The following is a 15,233-nucleotide window of genomic DNA, read 5'->3' as shown; positions in this document are numbered from 1 at the left end:
TTTTTTTTTTTTTTTGCACAAAAATGTTGCTTCGCAACTCTATGCATGTAGTTGTCAAATATAACAGTATACTAGTCTCGACACATACCGATGCACGCGTTGCATGGACATAATAGTTGTATGCATAAAATAATAATTTGTTATTATAATTTTTAATTTAATTTGAAATACACATAGAAATATCGATAAATATGTTAATGATTAAATAATTTTTATTGAAGGAGACAAATACATTAGAGGGAGTAAAAATAACGTAAATTGGATTTAATTTAACCGTCAATACCTTCATGACAATGTTTAATGTTGAAAGCATGAATCCTACGTCTTTTGATGGATGATAATCGTTGGATAGAACAATGTAATAAATATTTTAAATTTAATATAGTATATATATATATACATATTAGTGACACATAATTAATTTATTTTCTACAAAAATGATTTTTTTCTCGTGATTTTTAAAATGTCTTGGTGATGAAATGGTAGAGACGCGAGACTCAAAATCTCGTGTGTCAAAGAAAAGAATAAAAATAGAAGAAGCATCTGCACATCGAATGAAAAGGACGTGGAATGAGTTGAAAGAAGGGCTGGTTCTATCCCCAACAAGGAAGGAAAGGCAGGGGTGACCCGTCGTCTATTTTTTCAAGAAAACATAATTCTCTGAGTGTCAAATATTTTTTATTTGCAAAAATTGTTTTGCATTTAATCATACTTACTTAGTGGATGGGCTTTTAACCGAGAGTGAGCCCAATTTGTTTGAAGATGCCAATACCAAAACAACCAACCAACCCATTTGTCTACAAGTCCAATTTGAGCTGAGATTTTAAATTTTTTGCAATCCCATTTAAATTCGAACTTGAAATGATCATTGTTTGTTTATTACTGATCATTCTTCAAACAGAGATATTATATGTTGGATTTTGAATGCGATTACTCGTGTAGAAGCGGTATATTAGATTTTGATCAAGTTAGGAGAGTTGGTTACTTCAAATTAACTTTCTACTATATCCAATATATTTCAAATGGATCTATATACAGATCTCAAATACGCCAGGGCAATTGGATTTAACATAAGAATAATATCCTTCTTCCATATACGAATTATCTAGTTTAGATGATATTATTTAAAGTGTTTGATTCGATGAGTTAAAAAACATATGAGAAAATGTAAAATATAGAATGTAAACAACACATATATATAGAGATTCATAAGTTAAAAGTTTTCTACTGTTCTCTTTTACCACTTAATAAAAAAAAAACCATCAGACAATTTATAATAAACGCCAGCTATTTGCGAAGTAAGTTGATTTCTTTTTTCCTTTTTTTTGGGGCTTGACTTTATATCCTTTAGCAAAAACTTGTGTGAGACGGTCTCACGGGTCGTATTTTGTGAGACATATCTTTTATTTGGGTCATCCATGAAAAAATATTATTTTTTATGCTAAGAGTATTACTTTTTATTGTGAATATCGGTAAGGTTGACCCGTCTCACATACAAAGATTCGTGAGACCGTCTCACAAGAGACCTACTCATATCTTTTTTATGCAAATGTACCTAGATCTTACCAAACTGATAATAATTAGCTCATCTATCTCGTAAATAGGTGATTAATTGTCTTCATGCCATACATCATATTTTAATTTTAGTCCACTAATTATATTTTTTTGCAATTTTGGTATTTTGTGTCTTAGGTTAGTGTCGACTACCTTACAAAACCTCTAGACGTTTTCAAGGAGATGTCCCGGATCCTTAAACCAGGCCGACTTGCCGTTATAAGGTGAGAACAAGTTGATTTTATGAAAGTACAAGCTGCATGAGAATGGCACTTGAGTAGCAATGAATTCTTGATGATATTGAGCTGAGTTTTATAGGGCTGTTATCGTTAGTTGTTGTTTAAATATATCTTGTAATTTCAAATACATTTAACTTCCAACCTTCTCTTTCTAAATTCCATCTAAATTTGTGTATTATTCTTGCACCATAAGCTTCTCGAATCGCTGTTTCTGGACAAAGGCAATCTCAATAAGGACATCTACTGGAGATGCTGATCACGCAATGATAGTTGGTGCTTATTTCCATTATGCCGGAGGTTTTGAGCCACCTAAGGTAACGTTCCTTCAAATTTTGGGCTCACTGATTCAAGAATATTATATGCTGAGGACACTATGATCTGTTTACAACTGACATAGTTTCGATAGTCGTTACGTTCATTTTGCTCATGTCAACAATGATCACATCATTTTAATATACACATCTTTCAGACTCTGGATATATCTCCAAACTCTGGTGGAACAGATCCAATGTACGTCATGTACTCGAGAAAACTAGCAACTGCCTGACTTTGTATACCAAATAATATTTGAGTAAGCTGGCTGTGAGTATACGTATACATCTACACATTAAATTTGCGATAAAAGATCAATTTTCAACTTCAATTGTAACCATGGAGAAGTGACTGCAACAACTTCCAAAGAATATGAACATGTGATGGAGGCTCCACCCTTACATTTTTTTTTTCCCTTTATGGTTTCCATTAAAGTTTTATACTTCATAGCGCAAAACAAACTACAAGGAAAACGTACAAAGCCCATAAAGAAAAAGGGTACTGAAAAGCTACTAAAAAACACAAGTTCGAAAGAGTGGAAATCTGTTTTTTGACACACCTTTTATTAAACCCAGCCCTGTTTGTATCGGCGAAAAAGTTCTTCGGTTTGAGCATTCTTGTATGCGCTGCAAGCTATGAGATAAACCCAGATGAGAACCACCACTGTGATTATTAGTATAATGTTCACTTTCCTCCATTCATGTCTCAAGTTCCCTAGTAAACCACCTTTGCAAGAATCACAGTTGTAGCACAATTGGCTGGGATCATTGTTCCAAATAGTGCAGTCGGCTGCTGCTGCCGCGTTCGATGGCCCAATCCACGTTATGGGGTTCGAGTATTGGAACCCGCAAACCATTGGAGGCTTACAGCACCCTGACTGTAGTGAGAAAGAAAATGCACAAGTTAAGTGTGTGGATCTACTTCTCTTGATTCAAATATAGCCCAATAATAGTTTCGTTATTTAATACGCTCTAAAGGGCGTTCAAGTTGGAGATTGAAGAATATGCACAAAACCAATATCCGTGGTAATTAACGTGAAATCAAGAAATATGCTGTAGGATTTACATTATTAGCGCACATCGGACACCTTATGTCAAATGTAAAATCGAGAAACAAGAATGGTATCATAAACGGCAGCATGAAACTAAAAAATGCCGGAGAACAAACAAGATTACAGGCTGGATTTCGATATTATGATCAAAGTCCAATTTAATTAATAGGGGACTGAAAAAAGGGGCTCCAATAAGAGAACGTGGCCCCAAAAAAACAGAGAATTTTCTCTAAAGCTCAACGTAGTAAATACAGACAAATATGGACTACTTGAAACCCTATATTTCAAATTTTGTTCTGGTTTAATCTTTAGAAAATTAATAGTTATAGATTTTGCATTTGAATATACTCCAAGAAAAATCAAGAACTTTTTTTTTTACCTCAATAGGAGAGAGATGAGCAGCGAAGAAATCAGCTGCAGAAACATATTTCTGGGCTAGCTTACGGCATGTTTTGTTATCCTCCAAACAAGCCCTTATCTTCCCCCAGTTATCGCTCCCCGTAACACGATCCCTCAGCCAAGACGAGAAGCCATCCAGCCTGTACTCTCGGAACCCCGCCCCGGGCACAGAGTACGCGCCGTCGGGGCGCGTGGCGACAAAAGCTAGCACAATCAGCACGAGAAGCACCACAATAAGTATAGCCATGCACACCAAGTACACGCCCAGAAGCCCCTCCTTCTTCCAGTACGCCCCCACGAATCCGGTGAGGGACACCAGCAAGAACGCGATCCCGATGAAGATAAGCGGCCACCGGAGCCAGTGGATGCACTCGTTGTCCGGCTTGGAGGCCAGCCATATTCCGGAGGCGATTATCGGGATCGAGCACATCAAGGCCACGAAGTTCAAGATTGCTGTTATGTTGTTGCTCAATGCCATGATTTCAGCTCAGACAGAGTGCGAGAAAAGTGGGTTTGGATTGTTTGAAAAAGATTGAATCTTTCTTGTTTTGGGAGATTGTGTAGTGCGGTGGCGGTGCGTGAGTGTGTGTGTGTTCATCTGAATTCTGAAATTCCCGACAAAGGTCAACGAGTGTCAGGTTCAGAGTACGCGCTCAAGTCAAGTGAAACAAGAAAGAGGGGAAATGAGAAATTACGGGACAATTGTTTTGAGATAAAGATATGTCCTGAAATGAAAGTCAAATTTGAATACAGAAAAATAATTTGAATAATATTATAATAATTTTCTGATTTAAATGTTGGAAATAAATTTATAAAGATATAAGACATTGTAAAAAACATTATTGTTTTGAGTTTTGATAGTATTACAATTTGTCGAGGTCTTAACTGGAACTAATTTAGCCTTCAAATTTTACTTTTTAACCATTTTGTGATAAATGGTGTTTTGTTGGGAAAATGGCTTCGTTAAACCCTTTTTTTGGCTAAGGTGATGTACTGACTTTTGCATACTATAGTTAATTGTTTTTAAGTTTCCAAGAAGAAACTAAAGCATCAAAATCAACCCGAAAAAAGTTGATGTTATAGGAAATATAAATTTAGGATAATGATATTAATAATGCGAATAAAATTTAAATTTTCTTCTTGTAATTTATATTATCTATTTTTTTAGAAAACCCCATTTTTTGGGTGAAAATTTAGATCGATCAATTTGGTTATTAATTTGTCCCCTTTAATTCACCGTCGCGCAGAATCTAACGCAGAGGAGTTCTGTTCAGTTGAAAGCTGGTTCTAGTAGAGCCCCTTATTGATTTGCATTCGCATCTTCTTTGTGCACTTTTTTTGGGAGCAGGGGGATACAAAAAGAATGGAGTGTTGGGTTCCATTATTCGACATTTTCTTGAACTCGCCAGACCCCGAGACTGAGGCCTCAACATGGCTGCAGAAATCTTTCAACCCTTCATCAAAAACTACGCCCATTTCCACTTCCTCTTTCATTTCCTTGCTCATGAAACCGGCAGAAGTTAATTTTTCTGTTTCTTCTACTCCAAATCAAGAGAAAAGGTATACCAACTTGGATTTTTTATGTTTTGTGACTGTGTTGGGTGTAGATTTTGTGAAACTTCCTCTTTTCTTGTTTGTGTGTTGAAAATATCGATTTTTTTGGGGTTCATGAGCAGGGTCACGTGGATACAAACACTGCCTGATTTAGTTCAGACCCGATTACTGTCGTTTCTTGCATATGATTATCAGAGGTTCTGCGATAAGGAATTGTGTAGAATTGCCAGAATTATGTCGGTGGAGGGAAAATATCTTGATTTTTGGGTGAAGAAAGCTGAAGAAAAGCTTCTTGACTTGGTGTCTGTGTCTAATTATCGATGGCTTTCTGATTTGAATTTGGATTCTGAAGACGAACATGTGGAAAACGAGTGTCAATCGGTGACGGATTGGCTCAGGGATGTTGCGAAGGACAATGAGCAATTGTTTTCTTGGTTTCCTATTTCGCCTGGATGAATCAAATCTTAAAACACCCTCTAGCGTGTGCGGTGGTAGTGAAGATGAATCATCCATTGGTTTGGACTCTGTTCTTGAACATATGATCAAATAAAATATCTCCAGTTTCATGTACATCATGCCTGGCCTTTTTACTCTTCATCAACTAAGATATGTGCTGTTAGTTCATATTGAAATGAATCTGACGACGGCATTGTTAAATGATTTTCATTTATTTTCCCCAATAGAATCTGTTCATAGTGTTTTTTTCACTGTTCTACAGAATTGGTCATCGAATATTGGCCTCCGACACCTCAAGGAGAAATACATCAGCAGTTCTGCAGACACTCAAATGTGAGATTAAGCATTGAAGCTGTTAAAAGCAGATCTTAAGGCACTTAAAGAGTAAAACATACTCAAACTTCACACCTTAAACACCCAAACATTGACTTTATTAATGTTAAAGTTAAGGAAGCAGAGTACAGCAGCTTCACTTGAACTTTGACTCACAAAAGAGAAAAAAAAGAAAAAGAAAAAAAAGGTAACTGAGAGAAAGAAAGACATAACACACACTGGGTGACATAACAATTACATAGAGGCAAAGAACAATTACATAGAGGCACAGATCAAGAAGTTTGATCAGTTCTCTGTGGTAAGAACGGTTTGATGCCCAGTGACCAAATCCTTCAGGGACTGAAACCGAAAACCCTTATCTCCAAACTTGGTTTTCATATAAAGATTCAGATAATCTTGGAAGCAGATGCGATTGGGAAGTAATAGCTTCGGTGCGGGAGAAATTATTGCATCTCCTGCGGGGTTGTAGAAGGTGGCAATGGAGAGCCGGTTACCATCCTTCATGGCCATAATGCGATGTGTAACACTCTTGTATACTCCATTGCTTAATATTTCAATCTGATCACCAATATTAACAAATATCTTATTCTGCTTGGAAGGTGGGATTTTCACCCATTTCCCATCTTTGAAGAACTCGAGGCCTGGGACTTGATCGTCTTGGAGCAAGAGAATGATACCCCCAGCATCTGAATGCTCTCGAAGGCCTCTAATAAGTTCAGGGTGGGGACATTGAGGGTATATTGCCACTTTTGTTCCCACAGAAGGACCTTGACTTCCTGAAAATGCCTCCATAATGTGATTCTTCTCTATTCCCAGGTTCTCACACATCAACTCTGAAAGCTTTTCTGCCAGCTTAATTAGCTGATCGACGTATTCTTCCATTGTTTTCCTGCATATACATTGCAATTATTTTCCATATGACACCCAAGATGGTAGTAAATTTTAAATAAAGTTAGATGTTAGCTATCATATTTGTCCTTTGAAAGAATCTTGAATTTTCATTTGCTATTTTAAATGACTCGCCTGAGGTCTCTTGAGAGGCAGTTAAGCTCATGGATGTTAGAACTCGGGCGATGCCTTATGAAGAATGTGCTTTCCCAATCTTTTTCCTTGATAAATCCATTGTTTTCCAATGTCTTTGCCATTTCCAGGCTCTCAAATTCGTCTTTCATGTTGTTGTTATAATGCAGATTCGTCAAATACTTCACTTTCTCCATGAGCTCTTTATCAACTCCATGGTTATCAACCTGCAGGTAGCGAACACTTTAATTTTGAAAGAACATGCATGATTACTCAATCAAGATAATATCCATATAATTTTCATTACCATAAAGAAACCCCATTTCTCACAAGCCTCGTGGAGAAGTGTCATCGTTTCACTTCTCTTCTCACTGTCGAGGTCGTTAAGGTCGATCACAGGGATATCCATCTCCTTCCTTTTTTTTTTTTATCAGAGAATGGATGTCTTCTTTTAACTATGATCCTGAATGAGTTAGATGTTCTAACTTGGAGGAATATATATAGGGCATCGATGAATGAGTAGTAGGCATTTTTTATAAAGGAAATCTATGTAATCAGTGTACATATCTCGATGTAATGGAGAAACAAACCACTTTTATATTAGAACAGTTGATTCTAAGGAATGGTAGTTAAAACCTTACTGAAAGGAGAATTATTCGGGTGCATTGGGATGATCAAAACAGTTAAAATAAGTCATGTTCAGATCACCACCCACCGCCATGTGATTTTCATTTATTTGACTGCTTATGGGATGTCTTTGCTTTCAGAAGTGGCATGCATAGAGTCCGGACGACATAAAGTACAGGTGCAAATCTTATTATTCGAAAAATTTAAGTCCCGTCTCCTAAAACACGCAGCGAAATGAGTCATAGTAGCAATATAATGTGTTTGGGCGAAATAAGTCTTACTATTGCTTGATTGGATGCTACCCTTTGACCTTAACACTCATCTGATTCCTTCCCACCATGCATATTTTTACGTGTCAACAGGGATTATTATATTCTTTTTTATGAGTATTCTTTACTGTATTTAATGGGTTCTTTCGTTTTAATTTATGATTTTTGGAGAAACTAAGTGCAGTCTGCCGTTGAATGAGTTTAGGGGGAAATGAATCCAGGTTATTTTTCCAATGGGCGGTTTAGTGTTGAATCCAGGAACTTGATATTTGAGCCCCTGGTATCTGAGTATTTGACTGTGACTTAAAATGATATCAACTTTTTAGGAATTAATATTGCTTGGCTCCATAAACTAATAAGATATACTCAAGAACAAAGCATATATTCAAATATCATTTTCTTGGAAAAAAAGTGTGATTTTATTAGGATTTTCCGAGAAAGGCATATAAATGAGGATTAAGATCCATATTCTCAAATCTAATTAAGTATTCAAAATATAAGATCATGGTATTCAGTGCTTGCATTTAATCTAAAGCATAAAAGTAACGGAGGAGACTATATGTGCTTGAAAGTTTCGCAGAAGAAGAGTTGATTTCATTACAAAATATACAATTAATGACTTTTTTTGGATATATTATTGTAAAAAGTTGCTCGATTTATTCCATGAAAAGAGATTTCTCAATCATCAGGATGTCAACATATCAATAGTCTATGAATCCCGTGAAAAAGCATACGATTCCCTTGTTCATATCGAGAATCATAATTGTTGATACAATTATTTTCGTCATTAAAAAGTTAAATGGCGGCTAGGTTCGGAACATTTACAGTTTTATTATTGAATTGATTTCTAACATTGTTTTCCGAAGTTCAAAGGGTTGAAACACAAAGAAACAGGAGAGAGGAGGTGTTGTGCATATTTGTACACTTGATTTTTTTTAATAAAAAAAAAAAACTCTTATGAGAACGACTTATACGTCAATTTTNTTTTATGAATTGGGGTAGCGTTGTCATTTTAACGTTGATTTGTTTGATGGATGAAGGTTAGATTCGTGAGATCATATCACAATATATCAACTCATAGATATATGTTTAATTTATTTTATGAATAGAGGTAGCATGGTCATTTTAACGTTGATTTGTTTGATGGAATGGAGAGTATTGACATTTATGTTGCATTTTTGGATTGGAATATTTGAATTTGAGAAAATATTTGAGAGAATAATTTGAAATGATTTCATATTGAGATAAATTTGAAATCCATCAAAACGACTAAAAAATAATTATTTGAGATTTGAAATATATTGCCAAGTAGATTTAATCAAATAAATTAATGTATTTAAAATTCATAGCTTCAAATATATCAATCTAAATGCAAACTTAGAAACTAGTCATACAAAAAGTATATAATGTATAGTATAGATTTTCATCTTGGCCATAAGATATGTATATTTAAAATATGGCAAAAACTTATGTGAGACAGTCTCACATGTCATATTTTGTAAGACAAATATCTTATTTAGGTCATCTATGAAAAAATATTATTTTTTAGGCTAAGAATATTATTTTCTATTATAAATATTGGTAGACTACTCTTAAAATATTTTAAGCCAACCTTATAAGCACTAAATCATGTCTAATTTTAATCATGATTTAAAATTAAAAAATAATAATGATAATGAGTAAGATTCTAAACCGTGAGTATGAATATATTCTAATTTATAATGAATGATAAATTCTAATAAAATAAAATACAAAAACATAGAATAGACGAGAAAGAAAAATATGTGGATATAATTTAAAATGAAAGATAATAAAATATAAAAGACAAAAACTTGTGTGAGACGGTCTCACGGGTCGTATTTTATGAGACGGATCTCTATTTGGGTTATTCATGAAAAAATATTACTTTTTATGCTAAGAGTATTATTTTTTATTGTGAATATGGGTAGGGTTGATCCGTCTCACATATTAAGATCTGTGAGACAGTCTCACATAAGACGCCTCAATATAAAAATATAAAATATAGAATGGCCCAGAAGAAGGTACACAACTTGTTTTTTTCCCACAATTAATAAATTGTCATTTTTTTGTCGCTTTATATAATTAAGAGAAAGGAACATGTATATCATGAAATCTGTTGAGGTGTGTCACCACACAAACCACAACAAATCACATTTTTGTAAATTTTTTTAGTTCTTTTTTTGGAAAAATATATTTCATCTTCACATTAAGTATCTGAATTTATCATATCATAATTAACTCATAAAAAAAAATAAAAAAATCGAGTGATTAAAATACTACATAAAATCATACACACGTATCTCGACATGCATCTTATGTACTCCTTTCGCTTGTATTACTTTTTCATGGATGGCCCAAATAAGAGATCCGTCTCACAAATACGACTCGTGAAATCGTCTCCCACAAGTTTTTGCCTTGTCGAGATATATACAAAATAAATTATAATGAGGTGGTTGGTGGAGGAGGGGTAATAGTGACATTTCATTATGTTGAAGAGTCTGTGTCTCAAACGTTGTTATACTATAAAAAAATAAACGTAAATATATATATATATATATATTTTGAAACTAAACGTAAATATATAGAAACATCGTTTTGGTTTTTGAAAAGTGCACAGATAATTTATTTAGAAACATGGACCATTTTTTAAAAAATGAAGCTAGGCATCAAATATCAAATGGTAAACTGTATTCCATTGTTTTATGAGTCGTGTTCGAAATCCAATTATAATAAATCATACGCTAACTAAAAAATCTCAAGTTTGATTAAAATTTAATTTATACATGATTTAAATATTTCTTATATTTAAAAATTAAAAACATAAATATTTACCCAATCAAATTAAATAAAAACAAAAGATACTATTTAATTTAAAAAAAATTTAACAGTCGGTGCCTTGTAGCTCCTCGGACACCAAACTTAAAAGAAAAAACATGATTAAAACAAATATATTCTCCTCTATATCGAATATTTTCTTAAGCTGAGGGAATATTTTTATATATACCCCGACATCAAGACGACTACCACAAAAACAACGAGCTAGAGCATAAATATCCATTAAATGAGAAAATTAATTTCCTTTTTTATTTTTTCCACTGTCCATTTCTCGAAAAGCCACCAATTAATGAGATCTTCTAGTTTAATCCGTGGTCCTGTTTTTTGATGGTCCAACTTTTAAATTTGACAGGACGAATGTCCTGAAAAATTCCTTGACCAAAAAGTCCAATAATTGTTGTATCCCTTAACGGAATATTATATTTTCTCCCATTTTAATTTCATTATCAAAAAATATTATTAAAAAAAAACCAGTTTCCATAATCGATACTGTCGTAAAAATGAATTGTTGTTTTATTCACAAATGGAATATAAATTTTGTGAAATTATATTATTAGTACTTATCATATATATGTGTGACTTGTCGGGAGAAAATTTTATAGTCTGCCACAATTCCAGGAAAAAAAAAGGGAAATAAAAGTTTGCTGCACATAATTATTGAGATTTATTACATGCATATGTGTATTAATTTTATAAATGTCGTACGAGTCTACGTGCATTGCCCAATGTCATTTTAGAATACTAGTTAAATAATTTTACGGTATATCGATATTTATAGACTGTAAATAGCAATCGGTATATATACACAATTAATTGGATTTAGACCGTACGTGGTCCATATTATATGTCGTTGCATCCAAAATTATATCATATGCCTTTAATTTGTCTATTCCTTCGGGGCATGCATGATTGAACTTGGTGTTTTTTATTCGAGGCAATATGGACAAAATTCCTCTAACCTGGTGGCATGCAATTTTGGACATCAATTTGTGTGATCCTTGTCGTTTGCCTGGTCTACCTTAGTCATCATAAATAAATATATATATTTATTATAGGAATCATCTATTATTACTTTACTAAAAATTATAAGTCGTGATAATAGTACAACTCAAATATTTTAAAATATACATCAGCTCAAGCACAACGATTTGATCGCTCGCACTTATTGTACCACAACAATCTTCTTCCAAATAATCGCAATCATTGCAATCAATGATAATCGAACATGTAATATTAGCTCTAATATCAATGATATGATTTGACGTTTGCCGTTTTACAAAAATAACATAGTTAATGATAAAACAGTTCAAGAACCACGGTTCAATCCCTCTCTCTACAGAGACAATTATTGTATCTCAACTTTTGTATGAATATTATATATTTAACCTATAATTACAAAATCTCCTAGGGTTGGTTTATTTATGTGATCATGGTGACAATTTTTTATAATTGGATGTAGACACTATAACACAATACTATGTTATTGTTTTATTTGTTTAAAAAATCAAACCTCAAAGTTTCGATGTGTTTATCTTTTGATGGTACTGTTATTTTTCTAGTTTATAAAGGGTGGCAAGAGTTCAAATGACTTGAGCCCCAGCTCGAGTGACTGACTCGGAGACAACCACAAAATAGTATTCAAACTCGAACTCTATCGAGTGGGATTTTACGAGGTTGAGTGGGAAATTCTATTTAGAAAGAAGCCCTCAAATGTTTCAAATTTATAAGGATAAGATGTAAATATTTCTTAAAAATGAAAATTAAATTCTAAAACTCGAGGATGGAAGCTTAAGACATCGATAAAAGGTTCAAGCTCGACTTGAACTTATCAAATTTGAAACGAGCTTCGAGTGCCAAACTGCTTGTAGAGTCTCAGCTTGGTTGCAACAAGATTCTCGGAGTCATATTGTGTCCAAACTAATTCGAAGTCTTCATTCACGATACTCGAACCCGAGATTTTTGCCAAGGCCAACGAGATCCTCATGACATTTGAGACTATATTAGTGGAGCAAATGCAGTCAAACCAACCTTAATTAAGTATAAATTAAGTAGTGGGGAAAATATAACTGCTTCAAAGGTTAAGGTTCAAGGTTCAATCATTGGACTATAGCAACTAGAAAGGGAAAAAACTCCAACTACTTTTCATGGTACTAAAGCATGTGTATTTCATTTTTTGAAAAACTATTCTTCCATTGATCATGCTGTAACAACAACATTCAAATGAAAAATCAAATAACCCGAATCGATTCAATTAAAAGCGACGAAGGCGAAGATTCGTTCTGCCCCATTCAAGTAGTTGGAGCTGAGCCTGAAAGTGAAAGCTGTAACTCAAGATGATCAGCTGCATCAGGAGAGTTGAAGTTGAGAGATTCATAAGCCCAAATGACATTTTTTTGGGAGGCCATCTGAAATGGATTCACGCCTTCATGAAATTCTTGGCTCAATTTCGAAGAAGAAGTCTCCAAACAAGCATCATTTTCAGTTTGATGCACTAGATTGATGTCTCCAACCTACATCAATGTTATACTTCAATGCAACATTAGAACTAGTATGACAGAAGATGCAACACGTACAAAGTAAGAAGACATATACATATGGGCTGTTTCGAGTTCGTTTTACCATATCGAAGAGGCTAGAGCGTCGTTTTTTCTTGTTGAGGCCGCCCTGTCGGAGAAAATACTTCTGAGCATGGCTTGCAACTTGACTTGGAGTCCTAGAAGTCACAAAGTTTCTTGAAATCCCTCTCCAATCTCCTTTCCCGAGCTTTTCGAGTCCGAGTAGGAACATGCGATGCTCCTCTTCTGTCCATGGAACTCCTAACAAACCAAAATCAATAACCAAACATCAATGAATCATGAAAGAGAGTTGAAAACGGCCATATAACGTGATTTGAACAATCACTACGATGATTTTTTTTTTGAAACTTTTCATGTAACTTTGGTAAATCGACAAGTTCCGTCCTTAAGAACTGTTGATTTGTCCCGATTGTAGCCTACCTTTCTTTCTTTCGGGAGCTCGGTCTAACGGGCCATCAGATTGGTATCCAGCGGATGTCTTATCGGAGTTCTCATTAATCGAAAACATGGACGAAGATAAGGAAGTTGAAGGAGATGGAGATAAGGGTGATGTGGAGGATAAGCAATCCAAACTAAGGCTTTTCTTGATGGGAATTGAAGAGGCGGAGGAGATGTCAATTTCGACACCAAAAAGCCTCACTCCACCAACAGGCACTTTGGAAGAAGTGTTGCAAGTTCTCGAATTGTGGCCAATATTCCCACAATGTGAGCATTTTCTGCCCATTTTCACCCAAAAAAACTCAAAACTTTTCGCATTCGAAGCACCGACAATGCTCGTAAAACGCGCGCTAGGTGTGTATTTGTGATATAGAGAGGGAGGATACTACACTAGCTAGCTAGTATTAAGAACAATGTATGTCGAAGGATATTGTATGTGATATGATGCATATGGTGGGTGGGGTTTTATGAAAACGTATGCACAATAAATTTAGATGATTGGATAGACATTGTTTTATATTGGATATTTTAGACAACTTGGATCCTACAATGTATAGCAATTATAACCAAGTCTCATCCCACTCTTTTATTGGTAAAAAACGAAGAAGAAAGAATGTGTTATACTTCTTCCAAGAAAAATAATAAAATTCATCCAATAAGTTCCCATGTTTTGTTTCCCATCCCTTAAATCATCAATGCTTCGTTCAAGTTTTCATTCATTTTTTTCCAGAAATATAGACTGCAGAACATTAAATATATTAACAATATCATATATCATGTCAACAACATCGTAAAAAAAATAATACATAGTGAAAAAAAAACCAATATCATTCTCCATGGATAAAGTCTTGTCACACACATATAATTTAATTTTACAAGCGTGCAACATGTATACATAATTTTTGTACAAATAGTGCAATTTCTTGTGGCTTGATGTTTCCCCTCTAATTAAGTATAAACATGCTTTTTTCCCTCTCATAATTGTACTTTGACGATTGAGGACATCACACACACGGAAGCACAAATATTTATGTATACTACAAACTATATTATAAAACATTCTAAGAGGCTTGTTAAAGTAATTATTTCATATATCTTGTTTTGGGTTAATGAGATGTTATCGTATAGTAATACCCAAATCATGTATCCAATTGTTCATATCGATATAATTAATATTATAGTACTAATTTGATATAAAAATGAGTCATTAAATCTACTATCAGAGTACTATTTAAGTGTATAAGTTTGAACTCTACTCTTGTTTTGGTGTCAGACATGTCACATTTTTTATTGAAAAAAAATATTCCTACCCAATTACAATCAATTTTTATTTTATAATTTTTTTTTTCATAAAAACGTATTTAAAAAAATTGTAAATCTATAATCAATATATTATATCCACTTTAACAATATTTTAAATTTCTCAAAATATTTATCTTTATTTATATTTTTACATTTTTAGAAACTATGTCGATCTTAATAAAAAATATAAAAAATTAATAATTAAAAAATAACAAAAATTATCATATTTAAATAATTATTTCAACTA

At 33.7% G+C, this 15,233-nt stretch overlaps 4 protein-coding genes and 2 long non-coding RNA genes across 6 annotated transcripts; 3 read left to right on the top strand and 3 right to left on the bottom strand.

Moving 5' to 3' along the window:
• Window positions 1–1,679: 1,679 nt before the first annotated feature.
• On the top strand, window positions 1,680–2,394 carry LOC140971422 (uncharacterized). Its single transcript, XR_012174304.1, has 3 exons — window positions 1,680–1,778; window positions 1,987–2,107; window positions 2,263–2,394. It is a non-coding gene; the product is annotated as an uncharacterized lncRNA (long non-coding RNA).
• A 76-nt stretch (window positions 2,395–2,470) lies between these two features.
• Window positions 2,471–4,266, bottom strand: LOC140971421 (tetraspanin-2-like). Its single transcript, XM_073433686.1, has 2 exons — window positions 3,536–4,266; window positions 2,471–2,982 (listed from the first exon to the last, which is right to left on the bottom strand). Exons 1-2 carry the CDS (start codon window positions 4,031–4,033, stop codon window positions 2,671–2,673), a joined length of 810 nt encoding a protein of 269 aa, XP_073289787.1. The 5' UTR covers window positions 4,034–4,266; the 3' UTR covers window positions 2,471–2,670.
• Window positions 4,267–4,786: 520 nt separating this feature from the next.
• Window positions 4,787–5,816, top strand: LOC140971419 (uncharacterized). The gene is made up of 2 exons (XM_073433685.1): window positions 4,787–5,115; window positions 5,232–5,816. The coding sequence occupies exons 1-2, from the start codon at window positions 4,919–4,921 to the stop codon at window positions 5,563–5,565; spliced, it is 531 nt and encodes a 176-aa protein (XP_073289786.1). The 5' UTR covers window positions 4,787–4,918; the 3' UTR covers window positions 5,566–5,816.
• A 158-nt stretch (window positions 5,817–5,974) lies between these two features.
• Window positions 5,975–7,635, bottom strand: LOC140971418 (1-aminocyclopropane-1-carboxylate oxidase 1-like). Its single transcript, XM_073433684.1, has 3 exons — window positions 7,226–7,635; window positions 6,922–7,145; window positions 5,975–6,787 (listed from the first exon to the last, which is right to left on the bottom strand). The coding sequence occupies exons 1-3, from the start codon at window positions 7,325–7,327 to the stop codon at window positions 6,184–6,186; spliced, it is 930 nt and encodes a 309-aa protein (XP_073289785.1). The 5' UTR covers window positions 7,328–7,635; the 3' UTR covers window positions 5,975–6,183.
• Window positions 6,784–8,041, top strand: LOC140971420 (uncharacterized). The gene is made up of 3 exons (XR_012174303.1): window positions 6,784–6,987; window positions 7,089–7,151; window positions 7,686–8,041. It is a non-coding gene; the product is annotated as an uncharacterized lncRNA (long non-coding RNA).
• A 4,675-nt stretch (window positions 8,042–12,716) lies between these two features.
• On the bottom strand, window positions 12,717–14,154 carry LOC140971417 (transcription factor MYBS3-like). The gene is made up of 3 exons (XM_073433683.1): window positions 13,667–14,154; window positions 13,290–13,486; window positions 12,717–13,180 (listed from the first exon to the last, which is right to left on the bottom strand). The coding sequence occupies exons 1-3, from the start codon at window positions 13,968–13,970 to the stop codon at window positions 12,959–12,961; spliced, it is 723 nt and encodes a 240-aa protein (XP_073289784.1). The 5' UTR covers window positions 13,971–14,154; the 3' UTR covers window positions 12,717–12,958.
• Window positions 14,155–15,233: the final 1,079 nt, after the last annotated feature.

Source organism: Primulina huaijiensis, chromosome 2, assembly GCF_012295235.1.
Source record: "Primulina huaijiensis isolate GDHJ02 chromosome 2, ASM1229523v2, whole genome shotgun sequence".
In the NCBI taxonomy this organism is placed as follows: Eukaryota; Viridiplantae; Streptophyta; class Magnoliopsida; order Lamiales; family Gesneriaceae; genus Primulina; species Primulina huaijiensis.
This window is presented reverse-complemented; position numbering and strand designations above follow the sequence as displayed.

What these genes read in the sequence shown, in the direction of transcription:
- LOC140971419 (XM_073433685.1), top strand. Translation starts at nt 4,919, where the DNA reads ATGGAGTGTTGGGTTCCATTATTCGACATTTTCTTGAACTCGCCAGAC. An exon ending in ACTCCAAATCAAGAGAAAAG is followed by an intron (nt 5,116 to 5,231) that starts GTATACCAACTT and finishes GTTCATGAGCAG; the next exon opens with GGTCACGTGGATACAAACAC.
- LOC140971418 (XM_073433684.1), bottom strand. Translation starts at nt 7,327, where the DNA reads ATGGATATCCCTGTGATCGACCTTAACGACCTCGACAGTGAGAAGAGA. An exon ending in AGAAATGGGGTTTCTTTATG is followed by an intron (nt 7,146 to 7,225) that starts GTAATGAAAATT and finishes CGCTACCTGCAG; the next exon opens with GTTGATAACCATGGAGTTGA. An exon ending in TGCCTCTCAAGAGACCTCAG is followed by an intron (nt 6,788 to 6,921) that starts GCGAGTCATTTA and finishes ATGTATATGCAG; the next exon opens with GAAAACAATGGAAGAATACG.
- LOC140971417 (XM_073433683.1), bottom strand. Translation starts at nt 13,970, where the DNA reads ATGGGCAGAAAATGCTCACATTGTGGGAATATTGGCCACAATTCGAGA. An exon ending in AGCTCCCGAAAGAAAGAAAG is followed by an intron (nt 13,487 to 13,666) that starts GTAGGCTACAAT and finishes TTGGTTTGTTAG; the next exon opens with GAGTTCCATGGACAGAAGAG. An exon ending in GCTCTAGCCTCTTCGATATG is followed by an intron (nt 13,181 to 13,289) that starts GTAAAACGAACT and finishes ACATTGATGTAG; the next exon opens with GTTGGAGACATCAATCTAGT.
- LOC140971421 (XM_073433686.1), bottom strand. Translation starts at nt 4,033, where the DNA reads ATGGCATTGAGCAACAACATAACAGCAATCTTGAACTTCGTGGCCTTG. An exon ending in CTCATCTCTCTCCTATTGAG is followed by an intron (nt 2,983 to 3,535) that starts GTAAAAAAAAAA and finishes TTCTCACTACAG; the next exon opens with TCAGGGTGCTGTAAGCCTCC.